The sequence below is a fragment of the Gigantopelta aegis genome, chromosome 9 (assembly GCF_016097555.1).
Source record: "Gigantopelta aegis isolate Gae_Host chromosome 9, Gae_host_genome, whole genome shotgun sequence".
NCBI classification, from domain to species: Eukaryota; Metazoa; Mollusca; class Gastropoda; order Neomphalida; family Peltospiridae; genus Gigantopelta; species Gigantopelta aegis.
This window is the reverse complement of record NC_054707.1, coordinates 12,070,723-12,094,621: the sequence shown is the minus strand read 5'-3', so window position 1 is coordinate 12,094,621 and position 23,899 is coordinate 12,070,723. Positions and strand designations below refer to the sequence as shown.

General features: G+C 36.4%; 1 protein-coding gene across 1 annotated transcript in view; it reads left to right on the top strand.

Moving 5' to 3' along the window:
* Positions 1-17,223, top strand: part of LOC121381449 (secretin receptor-like) — a 33,077-nt gene extending 15,854 nt beyond the window's left edge. Inside the window, exons 5-13 of the mRNA XM_041510768.1 lie at positions 2,218-2,312; positions 3,287-3,452; positions 3,862-4,018; positions 4,769-4,829; positions 9,292-9,361; positions 12,394-12,485; positions 15,801-15,942; positions 16,198-16,239; positions 16,942-17,223. Of these exons, the coding sequence (XP_041366702.1) occupies positions 2,218-2,312; positions 3,287-3,452; positions 3,862-4,018; positions 4,769-4,829; positions 9,292-9,361; positions 12,394-12,485; positions 15,801-15,942; positions 16,198-16,239; positions 16,942-17,223 (1,107 nt within the window). The remainder of the gene's footprint in view (positions 1-2,217; positions 2,313-3,286; positions 3,453-3,861; positions 4,019-4,768; positions 4,830-9,291; positions 9,362-12,393; positions 12,486-15,800; positions 15,943-16,197; positions 16,240-16,941) is intronic.
* The last annotated feature ends 6,676 nt before the right edge of the window (positions 17,224-23,899 follow it).

Here is a 23,899-nt window from a genome sequence, read left to right as displayed (position 1 = left end):
GGTGACATTTCATCTATAAATAACAATTTAAATATCGACCAATTACACTTCGTCTTTTATAGCGTTATTCGGGAGGATACACATTCTAAAAATACCGGGCGAGACTATTTATGCAATAGGCGAACTTGTTGGTTTATTTTAACATTAAAAAACAGGGGGAAAAGTGCAGTAATAAACTCTGGATTGTGTACTAGTGTAAACAGATTTTATGGCTATACCATCACGGGGAGGGGTCGTCTTGAAACGAATTTTGTATAAAATTTTATATTGAAATTAGTTTCCGGCATACTTCGTAATTCACCCGAATCATTTCGTATACCCTCGGCATAATCCCGAATGTTTTCAAATTCTTTTCAAATCGCTGGCATAATTTTGCAAGTAAGGTTTTGATTGGTCGAATGAAAGGTCAGCTGGACATAAGCTCCAACGTGGTGCTGTTAGATCCACAGGTAATAGTAATTAACCAGTGGAGCTAATTTTAATTAGACTGGGCTAAAACGGTATCATTACACGAACGATAATATCTTCAATAAAACAACAATATTAATCTTCTTTTTTTTTTTTTTTTACTTTTATGTCTATACAGCAGAGATAAAATTATTAGCTTCTTTTTTTTTAGAAATCGGTGAAATGCAATCAATTTCACCAATATTGAAATGCTGTTACAGCTTTAAAAAAAAAATATCATTCTCGCCATTACATTGCGTTAAAACTAAATCGGTTTTGTTTTCGCCAGCAAAAATGGTTCCGTTTTGATAGTGGTTCGAATTTAGCCTAATTCCCAAGAAACGGGGTCTTTCAAATGTCAATAGTCCCTAAAAATGATTTTTTTATGTTGAAAGTATGTTAGCGATATGTAACTTTTGTAAATCTGTATGAAAGAAACGTGAATAACGTAGTCTTGATCAGAATATTTCAACATGTATTGATTTGTTAATCAAGGTTTGGGGTTTGATTTCGTTATTTTGTCACGTGATGTTGATAAACTTACCAAGTGTACTTAATGTTTTTGTTATTAAATATATAATTATATATTAAAATATTGCTAAACAAAAGTATATTTCCTAGGCTGGAGAAATTCTGGCGGGCTTGTACATTTTAGTTGGTTCTGGTCCGGCGGTCTAGTGAAATATTTTCCATTTCTACACCCCTGAAATTTTTTACTTTCAAAATGTTCGCGTGTTGTCAGGGGGCGGAAATTAGCGTTTGTCGAATTTGTCGTGTAGGCCTACACTTACGCCTGACGTCAGTGAAAACTTCAAAAGAACAGTGATTTCAATTAAGTGTTTGACAGTGGTGGTTATGTTATAGTGAGAGTCGTAAAGTTAATCAGTGAGAATGGTTAGTAATTCATTATTACTGAGCAGTTAAAACTTCAAAATGACAGTGATTAAATTAATATGTGTTTGATGATTATTAGTTAATAAGACTAAAATGAAACGTAAGGATGGTTAGTATAATTATAAATGACAGTGAAATATTATTATCAGTTTGGTGACATTTACATTTTAACAATTAAGGTATGATAATTTCTGAGGAGACCAATGAGCGTTTTTTTAGCTCCTGGAGATTTTACAAACGGCAGTCACTGCTAACTATGGTTAGTTTAACCCTGCTTTGAACAACCTGGCGCTTTTGTCTGAATCTTGGTACTAGTATACTGGTACCATGTCTACAATTCAGGCGCTTTTGCAACCACTAACAGTTCCATACCTGGTCTCAAACCATGAGACGGAGCGAGACAGTAGAAAAAGAATCAGGGTACACTATTTAATAAAGGATCTCCAGCTATATCAAAAGTGTACTTTCAAATTAAAAGGGTACTTTTTTGTCTTTTCATTCCTTTTCGCTAAGTATGGTCATGTTTGAAATTTGTTGTTACTGTTAATAACATTATCTTGTAATATGGTCAGTGAACATTAAAGTCAAAGATATATAAAATTGCTGGGGTTTTCTGTTGTTGTTGTTGTTTTGTTTGTATGTTGTTGTTGTCGTTGTTGCTGTTTGTTGTTGGGGGTTTTTTGTGGGTTTTTTGTTTGATTGTTTTGGGTTGGTTTTTTTTTTTTTTTTAAAGTTTTGGGGTTTTGTGTGTGTGTGTGTGTGGGGGGGGGGGGTGGTGTTATTGTTTGTGGGTGGGGAGGAATTTAACCTTTTTCTTCTGTTATTTCATGTTGATTCTTAAAGATATTCATAAATTAATGTTTGACTACATTGCAGGCAAACATAGATCGTATTCGTCTGATGGCTAACATTGGATACGGCATGTCCTTGGTTTCCCTCATCCTGGCAATCATAATAATGTTGAGTTTCAAGTGAGTATCACTTGTACATTTTATTCATCAGAATTATATGCATTTAAGACCGGCTTCGGTGGCGCAGTGGTTAAGCCATCGGACTACAGGACTGGTAGGTACCGGCTCCCACCCAGAGCGAGTTCTTAAGGGCTGAATGGGTAGGTGTAAGGCCACTACACTCTCTTCTTTCTCACTAGCCACTAACCAACTAACAACTAACCCACTGTCCTGGACAGACAGCTCAGATAGCTGAGGCGTGTGCCCAGGACAGCGTGATTGAACCTTAATTGGATATAAGCACAAAAATAAGTTGAAATGAAATGAATGAATATAATCTCACCGCCCAGTATCACATTACATAATTATTTACATTGCATCAGCCTACATAGACGGGTGCAATAATTTGTTATGAATTGGCGTAATCAAAGAGAAACAATGACCGAAAAAGGTCTTTGAGGACATTCATGTACCAATAAGAATCGAATTTGTATTACATCAATGCAAATTCACTTTTATACTCTACGTGATAATGTCTAGGCCGGGATTCAAACCTTGGACATAGTGACTTGGTAGAATGATGCTTCTTAGACCACCAGACCAGGCATTTTGAACATTATACACTATTAAATAGATTTTTATGGAATGAAACGAAACTAATCGAATACCTGTCCCGGCGTAGTTAGTATAAATTATACTGACGGAATAAAACGAAAACAATCGATCACTACATTGAAATGACACGTTAGTTGTTATTAATATGCATGCACGATACTTGCGATTTTAACTGTAACGAATTATTTAATTGAATCTTATTTAATTTCGTTCTAAGGAATTATTTGATTAGATTCAACCGTATATTATATATATATATATATATATATATATATATATATATATATATATATATATATATATATATATATATATATATATATATATATATATATAACGTTTTGATTTAGCCATATCAGTACTAAATGATTTAATTTCAGACGATTGCACTGCGCAAGGAACACGATCCACTTAAACTTGTTTGTGTCATTCATACTGAGGGCTACGTTTTCATTTCTGAAAGAAAATATCCTCGTTCAGGGCCTCGGGTTTCCAGTTGACGTCAGGCAGCATAAAGGAGGCGTTGAATTTATTGAAGGCACGGAGGTAAATAATAATAATAATAATTTTGATGATGATGATGATGATGATGATGATGATGATGGCGATGATAATTATAGTGGTGGTGGTGCTGCTGCTGATAATGATTTTGATGATGGTGGTGGTGGTGATAATGATGATGATTTTGATGATTAAGGTGGTGATGATGATGATAGTATTAGTGGTGGTGATGATGATGATGATGATGATGATGATGATGACGACGATGACGATTATGATGATGATGATGATTATTATTATTATTATTATGGTAGTGGTGATGGTGGTGGCGGTGATGATGATGATGATTTTGATGATGGTGGTGATGATGGTGATGATAATGATTATTATTGTAGTTGTTATCATTGTAAATATAATACTAAAATAACACATACTATTATGATGACTGCCGCAGCACTGGGAGTGTAAGTTGTTCTTCGCCCTGTACAACTACACCCTGGCGGCCAACTACATGTGGATCTTCGTGGAGGCGCTCTACCTGCACATGCTCATTCTCGTCGCCATGTTCTCGGAGAAGTCCGGCATCCGTTGGTACATCATCTTCGGCTGGGGTCAGTTCATACATTGGATCTCTCTCTCTCTCTCTCTCTCTCTCTCTCTCTCTCTCTCTCTCTCTCTCTCTCTCTCTCTCTCTCTCAGTCCGTCTCTATCTGTCTGTCTCTCACTCTCGCTATGTCTGTTCCTCTCGTTCTCTCTCTCTCTCTCTCTCTCTCTCTCTCTCTCTCTCTCTCTCTCTCTCTCTCTCTCTCTCTCTCTCTCTCTCTCTCCTCTCTCTCTCTCTCTCTCTCTCTCTCTCTCTCTCTCTCTCTCTCTCTCTCTCTCTCTCTCTCCTTGAAGCCACTCTCTCTCTCTCTCCTTGAAGCCACTCTCTCTCTCTCTCTCTCTCCCCTTGAAGCCACTCACTCTCTCTCTCTCTCTCTCTCTCTCTGAAGCTCTCTCTCTCTCTCTCTCTCTCTCTCCCCTCTCTCACACACTCACTCTCTCTCTCTCTCTCTCTCTCTCTCTCTCTCTCTCTCTCTCTCTCTCTCTCCCCCCCCCCACCTTCTTGAAGCCACTAATGGCTCTTTCAAAAGTACATATATATGTATACGGTTCATCTACTTTTAGTTTCTTATCAATATATTATATTACTTCCAAATATAAAATAAGAAAATGCTCTTAAGGAATCATTATAAGAAGCTGAAATAATCAAATAATGAGTGAATGGATGTAAAAACAGTTATTATATCTTACCACTTAAAAGGACATTTTCGTAAATTAATCATTTAATCTGCCACAACCGCCTCCAATATTATTTTCAGCAAGCCCTATTACGTTTGTGGTTCCCTGGGCAATTGTCCGACTGATGCTCGAAGACAAATTGTAAGTTGTTTTCTGCCATTAGTTTTGTTAAAATCGCATTTCATCCGTCTCGTCTGCAAGTATTTTTTTTTTTTTTTTTTTTGCCCTCGATTTCATTAATGACAAATTGACAATGTACTAATGTTATATACAATTAACGCACAGAATTACACTACATGTTAATTGTGTTAAAGTGCAATTTTTAAGATGTTATCGACTAACAGAGACCTTTTAACGATTGTAATTACATATCAAATAGGTGAAATTTCATTTTATTTCCAAAAGTACATATTTTTTCGTACGTACGAAATTATTTGAAGACAAAATCCAGTTTAGGCTTCTTACAAATATTAAGACGACCAGAAACATATTGAATACTAGTATACAGACACTGATATTCTAAACAAGAAAATATATTTAATATGTAAGTTTAATCGTAGAAATAGTTTATTAGTCGGAAACATCTTACAATGCAGCAAACTCAGGAATGTCTCTTTAAAGGTACATGTACTTCGTCCCCAAAAGAATTTGTGAGCAATATTTCTGCCTGTAAAATACTAGCAGTTCATTACTTGATATATTATTCATTCTTACGTTTTTTTCTATACAGAAGTTGTAAAAACGGGGGGGGGGGGGGGGGGTTGCCGCCTGTAGTGACGCGCGCTATAATGGCAGTCCTCTTACATACGGTCACAATCAGCTCTCCTCTGTAGATAACACATTTCGCAGTGACGCATGGCTGCATACCCTCACAACTCTATCATAACTTCTTTTGGAATCAGTCTTGTGTAGAGGTGTGGTATTTAATATGCTGATGACAAATTCATATTTGTTATGTATGTTATGTGTTCTATTACACACTTCTAAAATCTTATAGGCCTGTATTTACAAAGCCTGTTTATGACTTACACACGTATAAATACATACATTTACAATGCTTCAACACCTGTGTTTAAGAAAAAAAACAGGCTTCGTAAATTCGGCTCGTAGTTGTTTTGGTGTGTTACATGTGAGTAAATTTTGTTGTTGTTTAACGAAACCACTAGAGCACATGATTTATTAATCATCGGCTATTGGATGTCAAACATCTGGTAATTTCGACATATAGTCTTAGAAAGAAAACCCGCTACATTTTCTTTTCCATTAGTATCAAGGAATCTTTTATATGCACCATCCCACAGACAGGATAGCACATACCATGGCATTTGATATAGCAATCGTGGTGCACTGGCTGGAACGAGAAATAGCCCAATGAGCCCACCGACGGGAATCGATCCCAGACCGACCGCGCATCAAGCGGGCGCTTTACTACTGGGCTACGTCCCGCCCCCTTGAGTAGAGTAGGGCTTAGTCAATCTAATTAAAATTAGCTCCACTATTACATGTGGATCTAAAGACAGCCATGTTGGAGCTCATGTCCACCAATCAAAACCTTACTTGCAGAATCCTGCCAGTGATTTAAAACTAACAACACTGCGTAGTCCCCAATGTCCAGGTAACATTTCGTCTGTAAATAATAATTTAAATATTGACCAATCACACTTCGCCTTTTATAACGTTATTTGGGAGCATACAAATTCTAAAAATATCGGGCGAGTCTATTTTAGTGGCCGCAGTACAGCGAACCATACCAATACGTACGGGGTGGGTTATCAGTCTTCAATTTTACATTAAAAATTATTTATTTATTTATAAAATTAAAAAAAACCTAAATCAGTCTTCAGTTTTACATTACAAATTATTTATTTTATAAAATAAAACATGTTTTAAGGCATTCGTAATTCACACGAAACATGTCGTATACCCTCAGGATAATTCGGAATGTTTTCAAATTATTTTTAAATCACTGGCAGGATTCTGCAAGTAAGGTTTTGATTGGTGGACATGAGCTCCAACTGGCTGTCTTTAGATCCACATGTAATAGTGGAGCTAATTTTAATTAGATTGGGGCTTAGTGACTTTTAATTTAGAGGAAGTTAATTCATCGCACTTTTAGTGAATTTTGGTTCACAATTACTAACAGTCGCTAGACATAACAATGTTTTAGGGTTTTTTGTCTGGCTAGCCATAAATAAAAAATAAAAACACAAATTGTGAATTGACGAGATTCGAACCCACTGCATCGATTTTACATAATATTACAGTCCATGATGTTAAGCTGACTGTCATTCACATCGCATTTTAGTGTTAATGGGCTCCGTTTTACGAAACGATCTTGGCGCTAAAATCGTCTAAAGTGTATAATGTTTTATGTGCACTTAGGGCGAGGTTAGCGTAAAACAGGACCCTGGACATTACGTTGCGTTTTATTGTCGCTAAACATGCACTGATTAAATTTTCACAAATATACGCCATTTACATTGATTGATTCATTAATTTCAACTTATTTTCGTGCTTATATCCAATTAAGGTTAAAGCACCCTGTCCTGGGCACACACCTCAGCTATCTTGGCTGTCTGTCCAGGACAGTGGGTTAGTTGTTTTTGGTTAGTTGTTAGTAACAGAGAATTCGCTGCAGTGATAGTACACCTTACACATAATTCAGTCGTTAAAACACGCTCTGGGTGGGAGCCGGTGCCGGGCGGCGAACCCTGTACCTACCAGCTTTATGTCCGGTGGGTTACCCACGACACCACCAATGTCGGTATGCCATTTACGAATTTGCTTGTGCTTTTATTCTCCGATCAGTCTGTGTATGGCAGCTTGCTCCTATTTTTTAAGTCAAGGAGTAAGGTCATAAGCGTACGAGACAGGGGTGCAGGTGGGAGAGGAACTCTCCCGCCACCTAATGCTGGAGCAAAACCTCAAATTCGGGTAAAAGCATGATACAGATATTCGGGTAAAATGTGCCAATCTGAGACCTTTTTACCATGCATTTCCATCATTCTACCCTCAAAATTAGTTGTAATCCATGTACAAATGCGTAGTGATTCGTTTGCAACCCTATATAAGTTGTTTGATAGTAATGCTATAAATATGAATAAATGTTGTTATTCAGATTCGGGCATTTTCGTTTAATTCGGGCAAAATCCAGCCTGCCCCCTTACAAAAATGGGAGCCCGCATGCCTATGAGTAAGGTTGTTATCGTAATTATTACATACAGACCACCAGAATCAGTTTATGGATAGCGAGTCTGTGAGATTTAAAAACACTGAAAACAAAGGAAGATTTTATTTGATGTTATTGTCGGTGTCAGTTACACTAAGAACATATTTCCACTTCCAACACACTTTGAATATATCCGCAACAACCGGTGAATTAACGATTTTGACAATTATGTTTCGTTAATGTAGCAGCACTTTCATTTTTCTCGTTTTACTATTTCGTATCGCCGTAAACTAACTAATCGATAACAACACTCAGCTGTGTCGAAGGTCTTATATTGCAATGTGGTGTAACTAATGAGAGATTGAAAATAGTGCCAGACTCCCTTGATTTTTTTTAACAACTGTTACACCTTTGAATTCAGTTGATGTTTGGGATTACTGATAATAAGCACCCAGGCGGAACTTATTCAACACTTCGTGGGAAGGAAATAATCTTTACTGATCAAGACTGCACTTGGGGTAAAAAAAAATATGGAATTAGTAGAAAGCAGAAAAATATTTTCTATAAAGGAACCATAACACGCATGTTCAGAAATGAAACATGAAGATATAGTGGTTCTCAATTGATTAACGGATGTCAAAAGTGTTATAAATTGATTTATTTTAAGCATGTCACAGTTTATGTCAGACGCCGTCAAAAACGAAAATTAATTATGAGATTCTAAAATGCAATATTTACCGAACATAAAAAGAAATGTAAATATTAATTTTCTTTAATTTATTTTAAAATATTCAGTTAGAATCCCATAATTTTTATATCTATTAAAATTATATCTATTAAAATTATATCTATCAAAATTATCAGTGTCTTGTAAACATTTTACCGAATTAACTATACCAAACAATATATACTAAAATTTTCGCGTTTCGTTTTTGATCAGTATATTATAAATTAAAATCATTACAACGATCAAGTTTAAAAATGTTTTAAGTACACTTACTGTTCAAACATTATTTAAAGAACGTAGAAACAGTGTCATTGTTAAGTTTAAAATCTATGCTAATTGTCTAGCCGAGAAAAAGACACTATAACTATTGTAACAACAACAACAACCCCCCCCCCCCCCCCCCATTTTGGGTATTTACTACACCCCTATAATTAGTTTGGCTAAATACAGACCTACAGTCATCAACGATCATTAATACATTAACAGATGTGGATCAGAAGTGCAAGCAAGTAAATAAAAAAGTTTTTTGGGATTTATAAAGTTTGTTTTGTTTTGTTTCGTTTCATTTCGTTTTCGTTTCGTTTTCGTTTGGTTTGTTTTGGTTTGGTTGATTTTGGTTTTGGTTTTTTGGTTTTGGTTTTTTGGTTTTGGTTTAGTTTGGTTTTTACAAACTTTCACGTTATTTTTTATTAATGTTTTCATTGTAGGTGTTGGAACACGCACCCAACTCAGGCATATTTTTGGATTATGCAAGGTCCAATTGTTTTGTCTACTCTGGTGAGTACAGTGTTATACGTTTTTCACATCACGAAGACCGATCAGATGTTTGATGCAACATTAAACTGATACCTTTTTCTTGCGATAACAATAACGGATTTAACAAATTATTAAAAACTAAAACAATAGAATATTCTAACCTTTAACCACAAGGAAGCATGTTCTTTATTTTGACAGTGATTCATGAATGCATGTTTCCATGGCAGTATCGAATTTCTTTGTCTGTTGCAAATTATTCCATAATTGTAAGATACCATGACCATGAGTTCAAACAAATGGTGGAATTATGCCACTATAAATTGGGGGGGGGGGGGGGGGTGGGTGTTGTTAATTTCAATTTTTGCGTGTCACTATAAATGGGGGGGGGGGGGGGTTGTTATTTTCAATTTTTGCGCCTTTCCACATAAACCCCAACTCAAAATATGGAGAATCTAGTACAATTTTTTTTTTTTAAATACCATTTTCTGGTATGAATGATCAATATAATATAATAATATGGTTGTCATATGTCGTTTTATAGGTTTTCGAGGGTGCTGAATCAGAATATGTGGTCGGAAATACTGTAGAAGCATCCAATATGGCGGAAATCCAATATGGCCGATGCTATGATACATCCGAACCACAGTATTTCCTAGCATAAACTTATTCTAATGCAATTTGTTTATTCATGGATGATGTAACATCATTTCTAGAAAAATTCTAACACGTCACAAACCAGCTTGCCTGCATAGTCAGATGCTTTATAGATCTTGACTTTTTTAAAGTTTTATACTGTGCAGGAGCACTAGTGGGACTACATCTAGTAGAACCATTCCTCTCGCTAACCACTTCCACTAGCACGACATACGCGAAACTGATACCTGCCTTCAAACAACTATATGATGATATGATCAGTGCAGATCCATCTGACCTCATGAATGTGAATTCACCAGCGTTCAAATTTATATCTCAAGAACGATTCAATCAGACACGATACGATGACAACATCTGTAAAGCTTTAGAATCAACCATCAATGGAATGAGAGAAGAAGTGAAAAACGTTCTCTCAATGATTCTGCCGAAGCTCGTTCAAGGGTTCAAGCATCAGAAAGGAGATATGTTTGGATTTGGTGTAGGTCATAATGAAGCATCAGAATATGCCCTCGAACGCATGGACAGTGAAAAGCTGGAGAAAGCACCCATACACAATCTAACAGCCGAGCGCAGTGTCGGCTTCATAAATTATGAACTTCAGAGAAGAGGTGCTAAACAACTGGCATGTGCATCGTCAGTTCAAGTGAAATGTAAGTCAGCTGATTTGATAGAAACCCAGCTGTCAGGATCCTATACTAAATACACTAAACTTGTAAAGCGCGGAGGAAAAATCTCTTGAAATTATGGAAGCCCTGGAGCAAAAAACAAGAGGACTTAATGAAACAAGGACTAGAAAACAAAGAGATTGCGAATGTGGCTGTCGATCGGAGAAGGAATAGAGACCTAGATGCGTTGAAAGCTTTGGGAGGACCATTCACATCATGTGAACAAGTAGAAATTTACACGAGCGATCTAACCACGAATGAAACTGCGAAAAATAATCGCCCCTCTATCTAGAGGTTCGCTATGCAAGTGATACGGCACTATCTGTTCCCAAAACCAGTGACATTTTCAGATTTAAAATAAAAGAGTATAAAAATTTACCTTCAAATACCTATGCAACGAACTTGAAAATTTACCTGTTACATTCGAGGATTTCAATCAAGCACTGATCTCAATGGATGCGTAGATCCCAAGATTCCGTTATTATGATAAAATGGTACAAAGTAATTACAGCTACAGAATGTATTGTATGATAATGATACCATAATTCAGGAGTTTGCGTTCATTTTATTGATCATAGTCACAAATTGATTCATTGAGTGTATCGCCATTTTGGATTTCCGCCATATTGGATGGGCCTACAGTATTTCCCACCACATAATCTGATTCAGTACCCTCGAAAACCTATAAAACGACATATGACAACCATATTATTATATTATATTGATCATTCATATCAGAAAATGGTCAATTATGGCCGCCATATTGGATTTTCGAAGATTATTTCTTAGCCCATAGCACCATCGAAAACCTATATAAGGACGCATCATAAGCCATTATTATCATATTATAGAAGCTCAAAATTACGAAATTTTCAGGGGCCATGTACGTGGGGTTACTGGGGTCGGGGAGCATAATTTCATTTTTTTTGTACTAGATTCTCCATCTTTTGAACAGGGGTTTACTTAAAAGTCCCCCCCCCCCCCCCCCCCCCCCCCCCCCCCCCCCCCCCCCCCCCCCCCCCCCCCCCCCCCCCCCCCACCCCTTCCCCCCCCCCCCCCCCCCCCCCCCCCCCTACTATAAACGAGCTAAATAATTAATATTGACGTATTCAACAATAAATCTCATTATGCAAATCTTGTTCAACACACTGATGACACCAATTAGTTGCACGCTGAGCATGTTTTTCTTGACTGGCCGTTCTCGTAATAAATACATTAATATAAAAAATACAATTGAAAAAAAAATCAATTTGTTTTTCAATTTAAATTTGTTCTGCATATCTTCTTGACATTTTACAAGAATAATTTTAATCTGAAATATCTTTATCACTGAAATATTCACTGATAGATACATGCTGTTTGTACTTTCGTTTTCTCCATATCCTTCCCCTATTTCAGTATTATCTTTCTGTAAACCCCCTCATCCCACCCCCATCCTCGCCACGAGGATCAAGGCCCGCCGCTGGTTTTTGTTTTTCATTTTGTTTTTATTTATTTGTTGGGTTTTTTAACTGGCATTTAAACCTTAAAATTTTTTTTTTTTTTTTTTTTTTTTTTTTGTCCTTTGAATATATATGATGCTCAGTGTGTGGTATTTCCAACGTCTTGAAAATAAAAAATAAAAAATAAATTTTCACTCCCGCCCACATTTTGAAAACAAAAAATTGGATGAAAATGCAGCATTTTACTTTTATAATGGTTTAAGTGTTATTATCGTTTCAATTACTATTTCAGGTGAATTTTGGGTTTTTCCTGAACGTAATTCGAATACTGTTTACGAAGTTAAACGCGGCTCATTCCCCGGAAGCCAAGAAATTCCGGTACAGGTGAGGAACACGCATTAGTTCACACGTGGTGTATTAGTAGGCTTGCATTGCACTAGTGTATACACAGTATAGGTCCTATATTATATTTTTAAATACCAGTTGGCGAGAATCCTGTGTGATTTTTTTGCTATCGCACGGGGATAGCCCACATATGTAGAATATCGATTTAAAGACATCTGATTGGCTGCTCCACTATTATGACCTAGATGTGTAGTTTAGTATAGTATGTTTTTTCGTCTGTTTTCAAAGTTATATTATGTTTGTTCAATCGTTGTGCAAAACGCAGTCAATTGTGAATTTAGACGTTGTACCTGTACCTACCTTAATTGGAAATATAGGCACATTAATATAACTTGGAATTTGGCGTTTTTCATTAAAAAACAAAAACAAATTATAGTGTAAAGGTGAAATGATTAAAAATATCTATTTTAAATATATATTTTAATTGTGTCTAATTTTTTCAATAGTGTTAGAACTAATATGTTTGCTTTGGTATGGTGTTATTTGTACTGATTTTTTTTAAACTTTGTTATTTTTCTCTTCAGGTTATTTTTTTTTAATATAGTCATCCGTAGGATAAGTATTTCTTTTATGTTCTAGGATTTTAATGTATTTTGTTGCATTTGCTTTGAGAAATGTACAATTGCCGATGTAGAATATATGACGTTTAACACCACTGCGTCTGTTTACGTATACGTTTAATTTCTTACGATGAATACCCTCACTGATTGAATAGACAACTGCTTACATCAACCGTATGGCGCATATTAAATTAAATGATGTTACCCGATTGTTTTGGGTTGTTTTTTTGTTTTGTTTTGTTTTGTTTTGTTTTGGTTTTTGGGTGTTTTTTTGTTTTTTTTTAAATCTGAACAACAAAACCGTTATCCGTGATCAGGGCCGTACAATGCAGAGTCGAATGGAGATTTAGCAAAATAGTGGTTGATTCCTTGAATCTCTAATGCCTCGTCTATAGGACGAGGACCACCTTTACTGGACAATACATCCTTTTGACCGCCACAAAGAGGAATGCCACTCAAATACTATAGTTTACTAAATCAAAACTAGCACAGGACTGAGTTCATTGGAATAAATACAGCTGTGATTATATGCACTCATGAATCACTGTCAAAACAGGGATGCTATCAGATGTTCGCGAAATATGAGCACCCTGCCCCGCCGGTGGAAAATATATTCATATAAACATAACAGCGATAGCTTTTTAAAATCACGTTTTGTTAGGTTCACAAACCCAAATTTGGACGACCTTTTTCATTGTCTTACAAGAAAGGTTTTTAAATTACGTAACAGAATTTAATAATATACGCATCAATATTTGATTTATCTGATCTTTTAAAACCCAGGTTTTTAAGGTTTTAGGGGTTGGGGTTTGGGTTTGTTTAGTTTTTTTGCAATATATACATATATATATATATATATATATATATATATATATATATATATATATATTACAGCATATTTAAATGAATTTTGAAACGTTTGTTAGCTGTTTCCTAACAAACCATCTGCAATTGTTTTGTTTCTTAGCATCAGTGTATTAATTTTTTAACAGATTAGATGTGTGTTTGTTTTTCAGAATGCTCTTTTTAATTTTTATTTCTTATTATTTTGTTTTACTAAGTTTGTATTTCTGTTATGTATGTGGTTATAGATGCCACAACGCTATGTCATAGGATATATATGTGTAATAGTTTAGTATTTGAAAAGGAAAGAATGTTTGTTTAAAGACATCACAGCACTTTCGATCAACGACTATTAGGTATCTAGCATGGTAAATACGACACCTGGTATGCTCTGTTAGAGAAGAAACCTGCTACAAACATTACATCTTTCAGCATGGTCTTTTTTATCTGCACTTTTCCACACACAGCACAGCACATACCAGTGGTTTAATTTTGAATGAAATTGATCAACATATAAGCTTCAATATGAACATATTTTAAAACTGAAAGATTTTGAGAACTGTGAAACCATTAATGCTAATGCAACGTCTGCGGCACTGAATAATTTAACAAACGTTAAATCTGCTAAAATGAAAAATGATTTATAAAAGAATGACTTGCCATTTTTGTAATCTGCTTTCCTTTCATTTACATTTTGTTTATCAATATCGTAACACTTTGTTGTAATTTCCACTTATTTCTTTAACAAAAGTATGCAGTTTACACTGTGTTTAGTGTTGTTACTTTCAGTAACGGATCCAGATGAAAAAACAAACACTGTAGAGAATGCTCTCATGGTATGAGAGTGCATTTAAAAAGCGTAAATGTCAATGTTTTTATATCATATTTAAATGATTAATTTGAAGAAAATAAATGCGATATGTTGTGCATCTTTTAAAAACAAACTAGTAATTGCACATTTTTAGTTGACTGGGGATGAAACAGGGACCCTCTCGGTCCCTCTGGATCCGCCACTGAGTTCTGTGATGTAGAATATCTTACATTTGATACATTTATAAAACGTAGTCAATAAGTATGATACTACACACCAGTTAATTGTCACGTCTTAATATGCATCTCACGCTTACTAAATCTGTCATATTTTAAACAAATTAAATAGTCCACTTAATTCTTACTAGTGTTGTATATGTACGTCGCTTTTTTTCTTTTACAATTCTATATTTTAACTGCTGAAAAGGTAGTGTGGATCATTTTAGTAACAATCATGATCGTTGTTATCATCATCTTTTATCATTAACACTTTGGAACTGAACTGACTTAGGATAGATAATTTTCTCTTAAAATTCAAAAAAATCCCGCACATTTTATAAGCATCTTTGATAATGTTTTAAAATATGTTTATCGTTTTGTATTGACAGTCCGGTGCAATATTGTGGCTCTTTCGCAGCTGTCTAGACGGTGTTTTACTCATAAATTTATAATATTTATATTGATGCTGACACCCAATAGCCGATGTGTCTTTCGTACTGGGGTGTCTTAATCGTTCGTTCGTTTATTCATTCATTCATTCTCATACAATATATTCCATTTCTTTCTTTCTCCCCCCCCCCTCTCTCTCTCTCTCTCTCTCTCTCTCTCTCTCTCTCTCTCTCTCTCTCTCTCTCTTAATGCTTAAAGTGGGTTAAGCGCCTGCTGTCTTGTTTGATTGGTTTCTCTAACTTTTATGTTATTGTATTTTACATTCTAGTAGGTCTATATAGCCGACATCTTCAAAATTTCAGAGCCAATTCCTCCTGATCCACCTCCTCTTCTCCCACCACTAGAGTGCCCTTCCATGCGTCTATTTATTAATAATTGTTATTCGTTGTTAATATTAGTGTATTTATTGTAGGAGGCTGGCTAAGTCGATTCTTGTCCTGATTCCTCTGTTTGGGGTGCACTATATCGTTTTCCTCGGTTTGCCGGACAAACACGTGAACGAAACGGCCCAACTGGTCAAACTGTACTTCGAGATGTTCTTCAACTCCATACAGGTTTGTAATCACATTCACGCACGCATTTTAAATGTCAGAAACAAAAGTAAATTGACTTTTTAAGCAATGTGTATTAAGCTAGTATTGATAAAATATAAAATATCTTTGTCTTGGTAGCGCTATTTTTTCCTATTCACGCCTTTGTTAATTTATAATAAAATTAAAATAGTGTTTCATCTTACTTTAGACAGTAAAAACTCTTTCCCAATGCAAAAAAGCATTAAGATTATGAAAGATATTTCTATTTTTTTTCAGGGATTTTTCGTCTCCTTGTTGTTTTGCTTCTTTAATGGAGAGGTGTGTAAAACGTTTTATATCCATTTCTTTATTTTCGTTTATTTGTTGTCTCTGTCCCTCCCCCTCTCTCTCTCCGTCTCACTGTCTGTCTGTATGTCTCTGTCTCCGTCTCTCTCTCTCTCTCTCTCTCTCTCTCTCTCTCTCTCTCTCTCTCTCTCTCTCTCTCTCTCTCTCTCTCTATATATATATATATATATATATATGTGTGTGTGTGTGTGTGTGTGTTTAGATCTAAGTCTATGCCTTTCTTTGTCTGTCTAGACGTTTCTCGAGCTGTCTCTTTTTTTCTATATCTGTCTCTCTTTGACTGTCTCTGTCACTGTTCTTCCTTCTTTTTCTCCATCTTTGTCTCTCTCATATATAGATCAAGTGTCGCAGACCAGATATTCGTATTTTAAAATATGACAAGCAAATATTGTTGGGTTTTTCTCCTTCCCTCCCTTTCTCCCTGTCTATTTGCCTTGTCTGTCTGTTTGTTGCTCTCTCTCTCTCTCTCTCTCTCTCTCTCTCTCTCTCTCTCTCTCTCTCTCTCTCTCTCTCTCTCTCTCTCTCTCTCTCTCTCTCTCTCTCTCTCTCTCTCTCTCTCTCTCTCTCTCTCTCTCTCACACACACACACACACACACAAAGACACACACACATTCAGCTAATAACATATTAGTAATACACGTTTCTAATCCAGCTGTGGCGTTCTACATTGTCAGGTACAAGGTGAAATAAGGAAACAGTGGTACAGATTTCGACTGATGAGAGCGACAAACTTTCGAAATTCCCGTAACCTTGGAAACCACACGTTTTCATCGTACGTGTCACACGAATCGCACGAATCGCCTAAACTGAGGAGATCCTCCGCCGGTGCCACAGAAACCATCGCCATGAACGGCATAACATCCTGCAAGAACCCCAACGGACCTCTGTTAGACAACACGTGCACCGCGGACGATGATTGTGATGCAAATACGTCATTAACCAACGGCCATCTTTGAAAAGACGCAACAACAGCAAAACGTTATATACGTCTTATTTTAAACTGGCAAAAAAGATCATTCAGGTATAAACGAGAGAACGTGGAACAACTTTCTAAAGATTGTTTTCTAAAGGGGTCCTGTGTAGACGTATGTTGCCACAAGAAAATGCGAAAACTAAAACGTCTCTAAATTGTTAGGGTTTTTTAAAAACGACGCGGCAACAGCAAAACGTCATTTAAACTGGCAAAGTGATCCTTCAGGTACAAACAAGTGAACGTGGATCGACTTTTAAAATATAGTTTTCCCAATGGGTCATGTGTGAATGGATCTTGGAACAAAAAAATGCCAAAACTAAAACGACTAAATTGTTTTCTAAAATGGCCATATTTGAAAGGATACGTTAACTGTAAAACGTCATTAAAACAACAAAATATCAAAACCATAAGACTAAATTGTGGTGTTTTTTTTAAATGACCAACCCATTTGTAAATCAGAAATCAACACGAAAACGTCAAAATAATCAAAGTCTGCATGGTTATTTCTCCAAATGGACATTATTGAAGGCAAGAAAACGTAATTACATCTGAAAAGGTCTAATCATGTGTATTCTAACTGCGCATGAGTTGTCGGAAGAAGTAAAACTACAGACGAGGTTATTGGTGAGAGGTGAACAAAGCCACGATAGCCAAGATGTTGATGTTCCAGTGAACAGGAATATTTGTTTATCAATAATTCTTGTAACTGACACCAGCGAATTCAGAATTGCCTGTTGTTTAAATATCCAGTGAGCTCAGTCTTAAATTCTTATATCTTAAACCTGACCTGGAAGTGGCAGTCCTCCGAGAGGTGAAATAGGAAGGATATATGGTCCTAGTAAGTGGCAGTTCTCCTATAGGCAACACAGTTGATAGTGTTTTGTGGGAACAGTCATTGTCAAAACGTCCGTTTGACTACCCTGTGCAGAGATATGTTTTTGAAAGTCTTAATGGTTTCATCGTTCAGATGAGTACTATCCTGTGTGGACAGCCATATCCAAGTTGTCATAGTGACGGTGCAAGATGAGTATCTTTGATCCAGTAGTAAGAAGTAGGAAGGATGTATTGTCACAGTGTAAGATGAATATATATGTGTGATGAAACTGTAGGAAGGATGTATTGTCACAGTGTAAGATGAATATATATGTGTGATGAAACTGTAGGAAGGGTGTATTGTCACAGTGTAAGATGAATATATATGTGTGATGAAACTGTAGGAAGGATGTTGCGTCACAGTGTAAGATGAATATATATGTGTGATGAAACTGTAGGAAGGATGTTGCGTCACAGTGTAAGATGAATATATATGTGTGATGAAACTGTAGGAAGGGTGTATTGTCACAGTGTAAGATGAATATATATGTGTGATGAAACTGTAGGAAGGATGTTGCGTCACAGTGTAAGATGAATATATATGTGTGATGAAACTGTAGGAAGGATGTTGCGTCACAGTGTAAGATGAATATATATGTGTGATGAAACTGTAGGAAGGATGTATTGTCACAGTGTAAGATGAATATATATGTGTGATGAAACTGTAGGAAGGGTGTATTGTCACAGTGTAAGATGAATATATATGTGTGATGAAACTGTAGGAAGGATGTTGCGTCACAGTGTAAGATGAATATATATGGGTGATGAAACTGTAGGAAGGGTGTATTGTCACAGTGTAAGATGAATATATATGTGTGATGAAACTGTAGGAAGGATGTTGCGTCACAGTGTAAGATGAATATATATGTGTGATGAAACTGTAGGAAGGATGTATTGTCACAGTGTAAGATGAATATATATGTGTGATGAAATTGTAGGAAGGGTGTATTGTCACAGTGTAAGATGAATGTATATGTATGATGAAACTGTAGGAAGGATGTATTGTCACAGTGTAAGATGAATATATATGTGTGATGAAACTGTAGGAAGGATGTTGCGTCCTTGGGAATGGCAGTCCTCACATAACGATTTGGAAGCGCTAAAATAGATTTTAAAAGATATGGGTCTAGGACTGTCAAATATCAAACAAATGGGTTCTTTAGGTTCGAATCCTGCTACTGTCAAGTTGTGTTTTTAAATATTATATGCATTAGTGCATAATATTGCCAATTTGAAATCGGCGAAATAAAGCACGTGTAGAACTATCAACTAACTTTGTTTAAATGTTTTAAAACGCAATAAACATTGTATAGATAAAATAGAATAAGTTCAGTTATATAACTTGAAAGTTATCGTATATGGTTGACCAGTCAACGTAACCAAAACAACCAAGCGGGCTAACAAACATACTGGGGAAAAAACATCAAGTATGGTAGATCAGCTTTTCCTGTTTAAATTTTAAAAACTACATTCACACACACACACACACACACACACACACACACACACACACACACACACACACACACACACACACACACATATACAGACATACACACACAAACACACACACACTCGCACAGACACACACACACATACATACACACACACACACAAAGAGACACACACACACACACAGCGACATACACACACACAAACACACCACACACACATACACACACACACACACAAACACACAGCTACACTCACACACAGCCACACACACACATAGCTACTCACAGCCACACACACACACAGCTACACTCACAGTCACAGCTACACTCACACATAGCCACGCACACACAGCTACACTCACGCACAGACACACGCACACAGCTACACTCACACACACACGCACGCAGCCACGTACACACACACACACACAAAACATAAAATATATATGTACTCTTTTCAGCTAGATATTGATATATCAGGGAATGTTTGGATAACATATGTTGTATTCAGTAAGAAATCAGTGCACCACAACTGGACAATGAATGAATGAATGAATGAATGAATGAATGTTTAACGACACCCCAGCACGAAAAATACATCGGCTATTGGGTGTCAAACTATGGTAATGCACATAAATAAAGCGATGATCAACATCAATATAAAAATTCAAGGTTTAAACAAAAACAGTGTAAAGAACTGTGCCAAAAATACAAATACAAATATCACAGAATTTTACGGACACCGAATTTTACTCTAAACTTCAATTTGTGCTGTATTGGCCATTCTCAAAGAGAATGTTACACCCCTGCACCACGGTGAGGTTACAGCACGCGCAGGGGCACAACTGGACAAAGGCGGTGGTATGTGTTTTCGTGTCTGTGGGAAAGTGCATTTAAAATATCCCTTGTTGCATTAGAAAAAATGTAGCGGGTTTCCTCTGATGACTACGAGTCAGAATTACCAAATATTTGACATCCAACAGTCGATGATTAATTAATCAATGTGCTCTAGTGGTGTCGTTAAACAAAACAAACTTTTTTATTCAGTAAGACATGAAATACAATGTTGCAAAGTTATTCAGGACTGTGTAGTTGTTTGGATATAACATTCACAGAATACTAACACTTGCACGATTGGTGTATTCCAAATATGTTGTGTTCTATCGGATCAAGGTCAGGTAACCATGGATAGCAACCACATAGTTTCGTATCAACGCAGCAGTGTATGTTCCCGGTATCAGGTTGCAGTGAGACAGCCGCAAAAAATAACTGTAAAACTCATTTTGTCTTGTATTGTATTTAATATTGTGAGCACACACGATGTACCGTAACGATGTTTCTCAGTGTAAAAATCATGATGACGTAATCCATTGCACTTCATCACCAATCTGCGTCAACAGTCGCCCTGCACGTATTCCAGATCAGCGATGGGTGGTGGAGATGAGTAGGAGTTTGGCTAGGATTAGCCACGCAGTCAACGGCAGAAGTGGAGGTTCATTGGCAACTCGCTGCATCCCCACTATACAATACTGATCGTTTATATTATAAGTATTGTCAGCTGTTATTGTTGTTGTTTGTTTCATGTTGGGGGGCAGAGGGGTTCATATTTGTTGGGGGGCTTTTGGTTTAGTTTTTGTTTAGTTTTTTTTAGGGGCGTTTCTTTTTTGTTTGTTTTTTTGTGTGGGTTTTTTTTTTTGGGGGGGGGGGGTGGGGTTTTTTTGGAGTGGGAGTGGGTGTTGCTCAGTGGTATATCTATGTAGCGCTCACCAAAAGTGAAATGAGTGTATGATTGATCGCTCTCAATGAACTCGGTTTTTCTCATTCCTACCAGTGCTCAACGACTGGCATACCAAACGTCAAGCTATATTTGGTGTATCTTCAGATTATCAGTTAATACATTAGTTTGATGTCGCCTCGGAAAATACGTACTTGTAAATATAACCGAATCATACATTTGAAAAAATAATACCTAGGAAAAAACAAATGCGTATGACCAGAGACACGCGCGCGCGCGCGCACACACACACACACACACACACAGACACGCGTGATTACGCCAGTGTGTATAAGAAGTTTACATTTATGTAACGACCATACGGTCTCAGATAATATGAACCCTGAAATTGTCCATCCCCCTCCCCCAAAAACAAAACAAAACAAAACAAAAAACAAACACTACTACTACTAATAATAATAATAAAGTGACAGACCCTAGTTTTTAAGCACTATGACGTAATTTCCATTGTTACAGCTGTTTTTGATCCTTAAAATTGAACATTACGTAGATTTTATTGTTTAGATTATTGTTTTTCATACATCCAAAGTGTTTCTTGTCATCCTGGTATTTTTAATATCACAAAATACATCTTTCATATTTTTAAAAACGCACGTACCTCTGAGAAGTAACAGTTAAGGAAACGAGCTCCGTCTATTTTTAGGGGTATTTCCCCGTTTTAACGTCACAGAATCGTGTTTTACTCTATTGTGATTTTATTCAAATGTATCATAGGTTTGTAGATTAATTAAACGTAGTGTCCATTTTTACGGGTTGAAACTAGAATCAGCGACTTTAAAATAAAATAAAATAAAATTACAAACAAAAGTGACATTCGGATATTATTATTATTTTTTTTTTTTTTTTTTAAATCCCGGTGTTATTTTGGTATAAATCTGTAAGGAGATCGTTGATCAACAACAAAACCTTACGTCATAATGTGAGAGGTCATGTTCTGTGACAAAGAACAACTAGTGCTTGGATCGTGTATTCTGACAGTGATGTAACCATGCACATTTGTCATTTCCCAGGGGTTATTCTTCGCTCAGACAAGTACGCGGCGCTCTGTGGCATGTTCAACAGAAACACGTGCTTATTTCGACACTGACAAATTGATGCATCTTTGACCTTTTTCGAACGTTGTTTGTTATCTACCGAAAGTGTACGATCCTGGATGATATGTTAAAAATTAGCTTCAGAAGATGTATTTAGATATATACGAAAGAGGGGACGGTGCCGATATTTAGCAATGGTATTATCAAAATGCGCACGTGTCATGGATACAAGCCTTTGATCACTCTTAGCTTTGTTCCATTGGTACGTGAATGGCTACTTTAAACGACTACACAGTTATTGGTTTGTGAAATTTAGCATTTATTTCATAATTAAAATGCAAACGTATATTTTTCCTCTTTTTAACACACCCACACCCCCACCCCCCCCACCCCACCAAAACCCTTTAAGTCCGATTAACATTCAAAATAAATCGATTGTTTTCAATATAACTGATGTAATAAAGATTAACATCTCCTGTGATGATTTAGATATGTTTCATTGGAATACAAACTTACTTCTTCGAATACGTACTCAATATTCGACATCCTCTAGGAAATCACCGTACAATGTATCAGGAAATCACACTTTTTGTAGGACGGCGTTTTACAGGTGTGGTCCCGAATTGATTCTACAACTTAGGCAGCAAAGGCGACAGTGATGACAATTACGACCGATTTTGTTTCTCTCCTTTGATATTGTTAAATGTGTTTCTTAATCGCATATGCTTCTCCTTCCACCCCCCACCCCCACCCCGACTTGTAGCTGTATTGTCTTTCGTTAGTACAGTACTATACAAAACGTTACTGTTGTCTTCATAATTTGGCAGTATAATACGATTTTAGAATCTGTGATATTATTGGAATGTATTTATACTGTCTTGTTATTATTTGTTATATATTAGTAAATAAAATGTGTTCTTTAAAGCGATATGTTGTTATTGTTTTGCTGTTCAGAGCTTGTGTGTAAAACCATCAAATAACAGAACCATTTTTAGAATGTATATTTATAATTATCTGCCAATACATACGAGAGAGAGAGAGAGAGAGAGAGAGAGAGAGAGAGAGAGAGAGAGAGAGAGAGAGAGAGAGAGATGGAGAGAGAGAGAGAACGAGAGAACTTGTTTGTTTTGTTTAACGACACCACTAGAGCACATTGATTATTAATCATCGACTATTGGATGTCAAACATTTGGTAATTTTGAGTCTTAGAGTGGAAACCCGCTACATTTTTCCATTAGCAGCAAGATATCTTTTATACGCACCATCTCACACGCAGAATAGCACAAACCACAGCCTTTGATATACCAGTTGTGGTGAACTGGCTGAGATGAGAAATAGCCCAACAGGCCCACTGACGGGGATCGATCCCAGAGACCAGACTGCATCAAGCTACGTCCCGACCCGAGACAGAGTACTACACTTGTGTCAGAATAACTAATATTACATATTTATGAGGTTGTTTACTGTTTTATTTGTTTGCTGTTGAGTTTGTGGGGTTGTTTT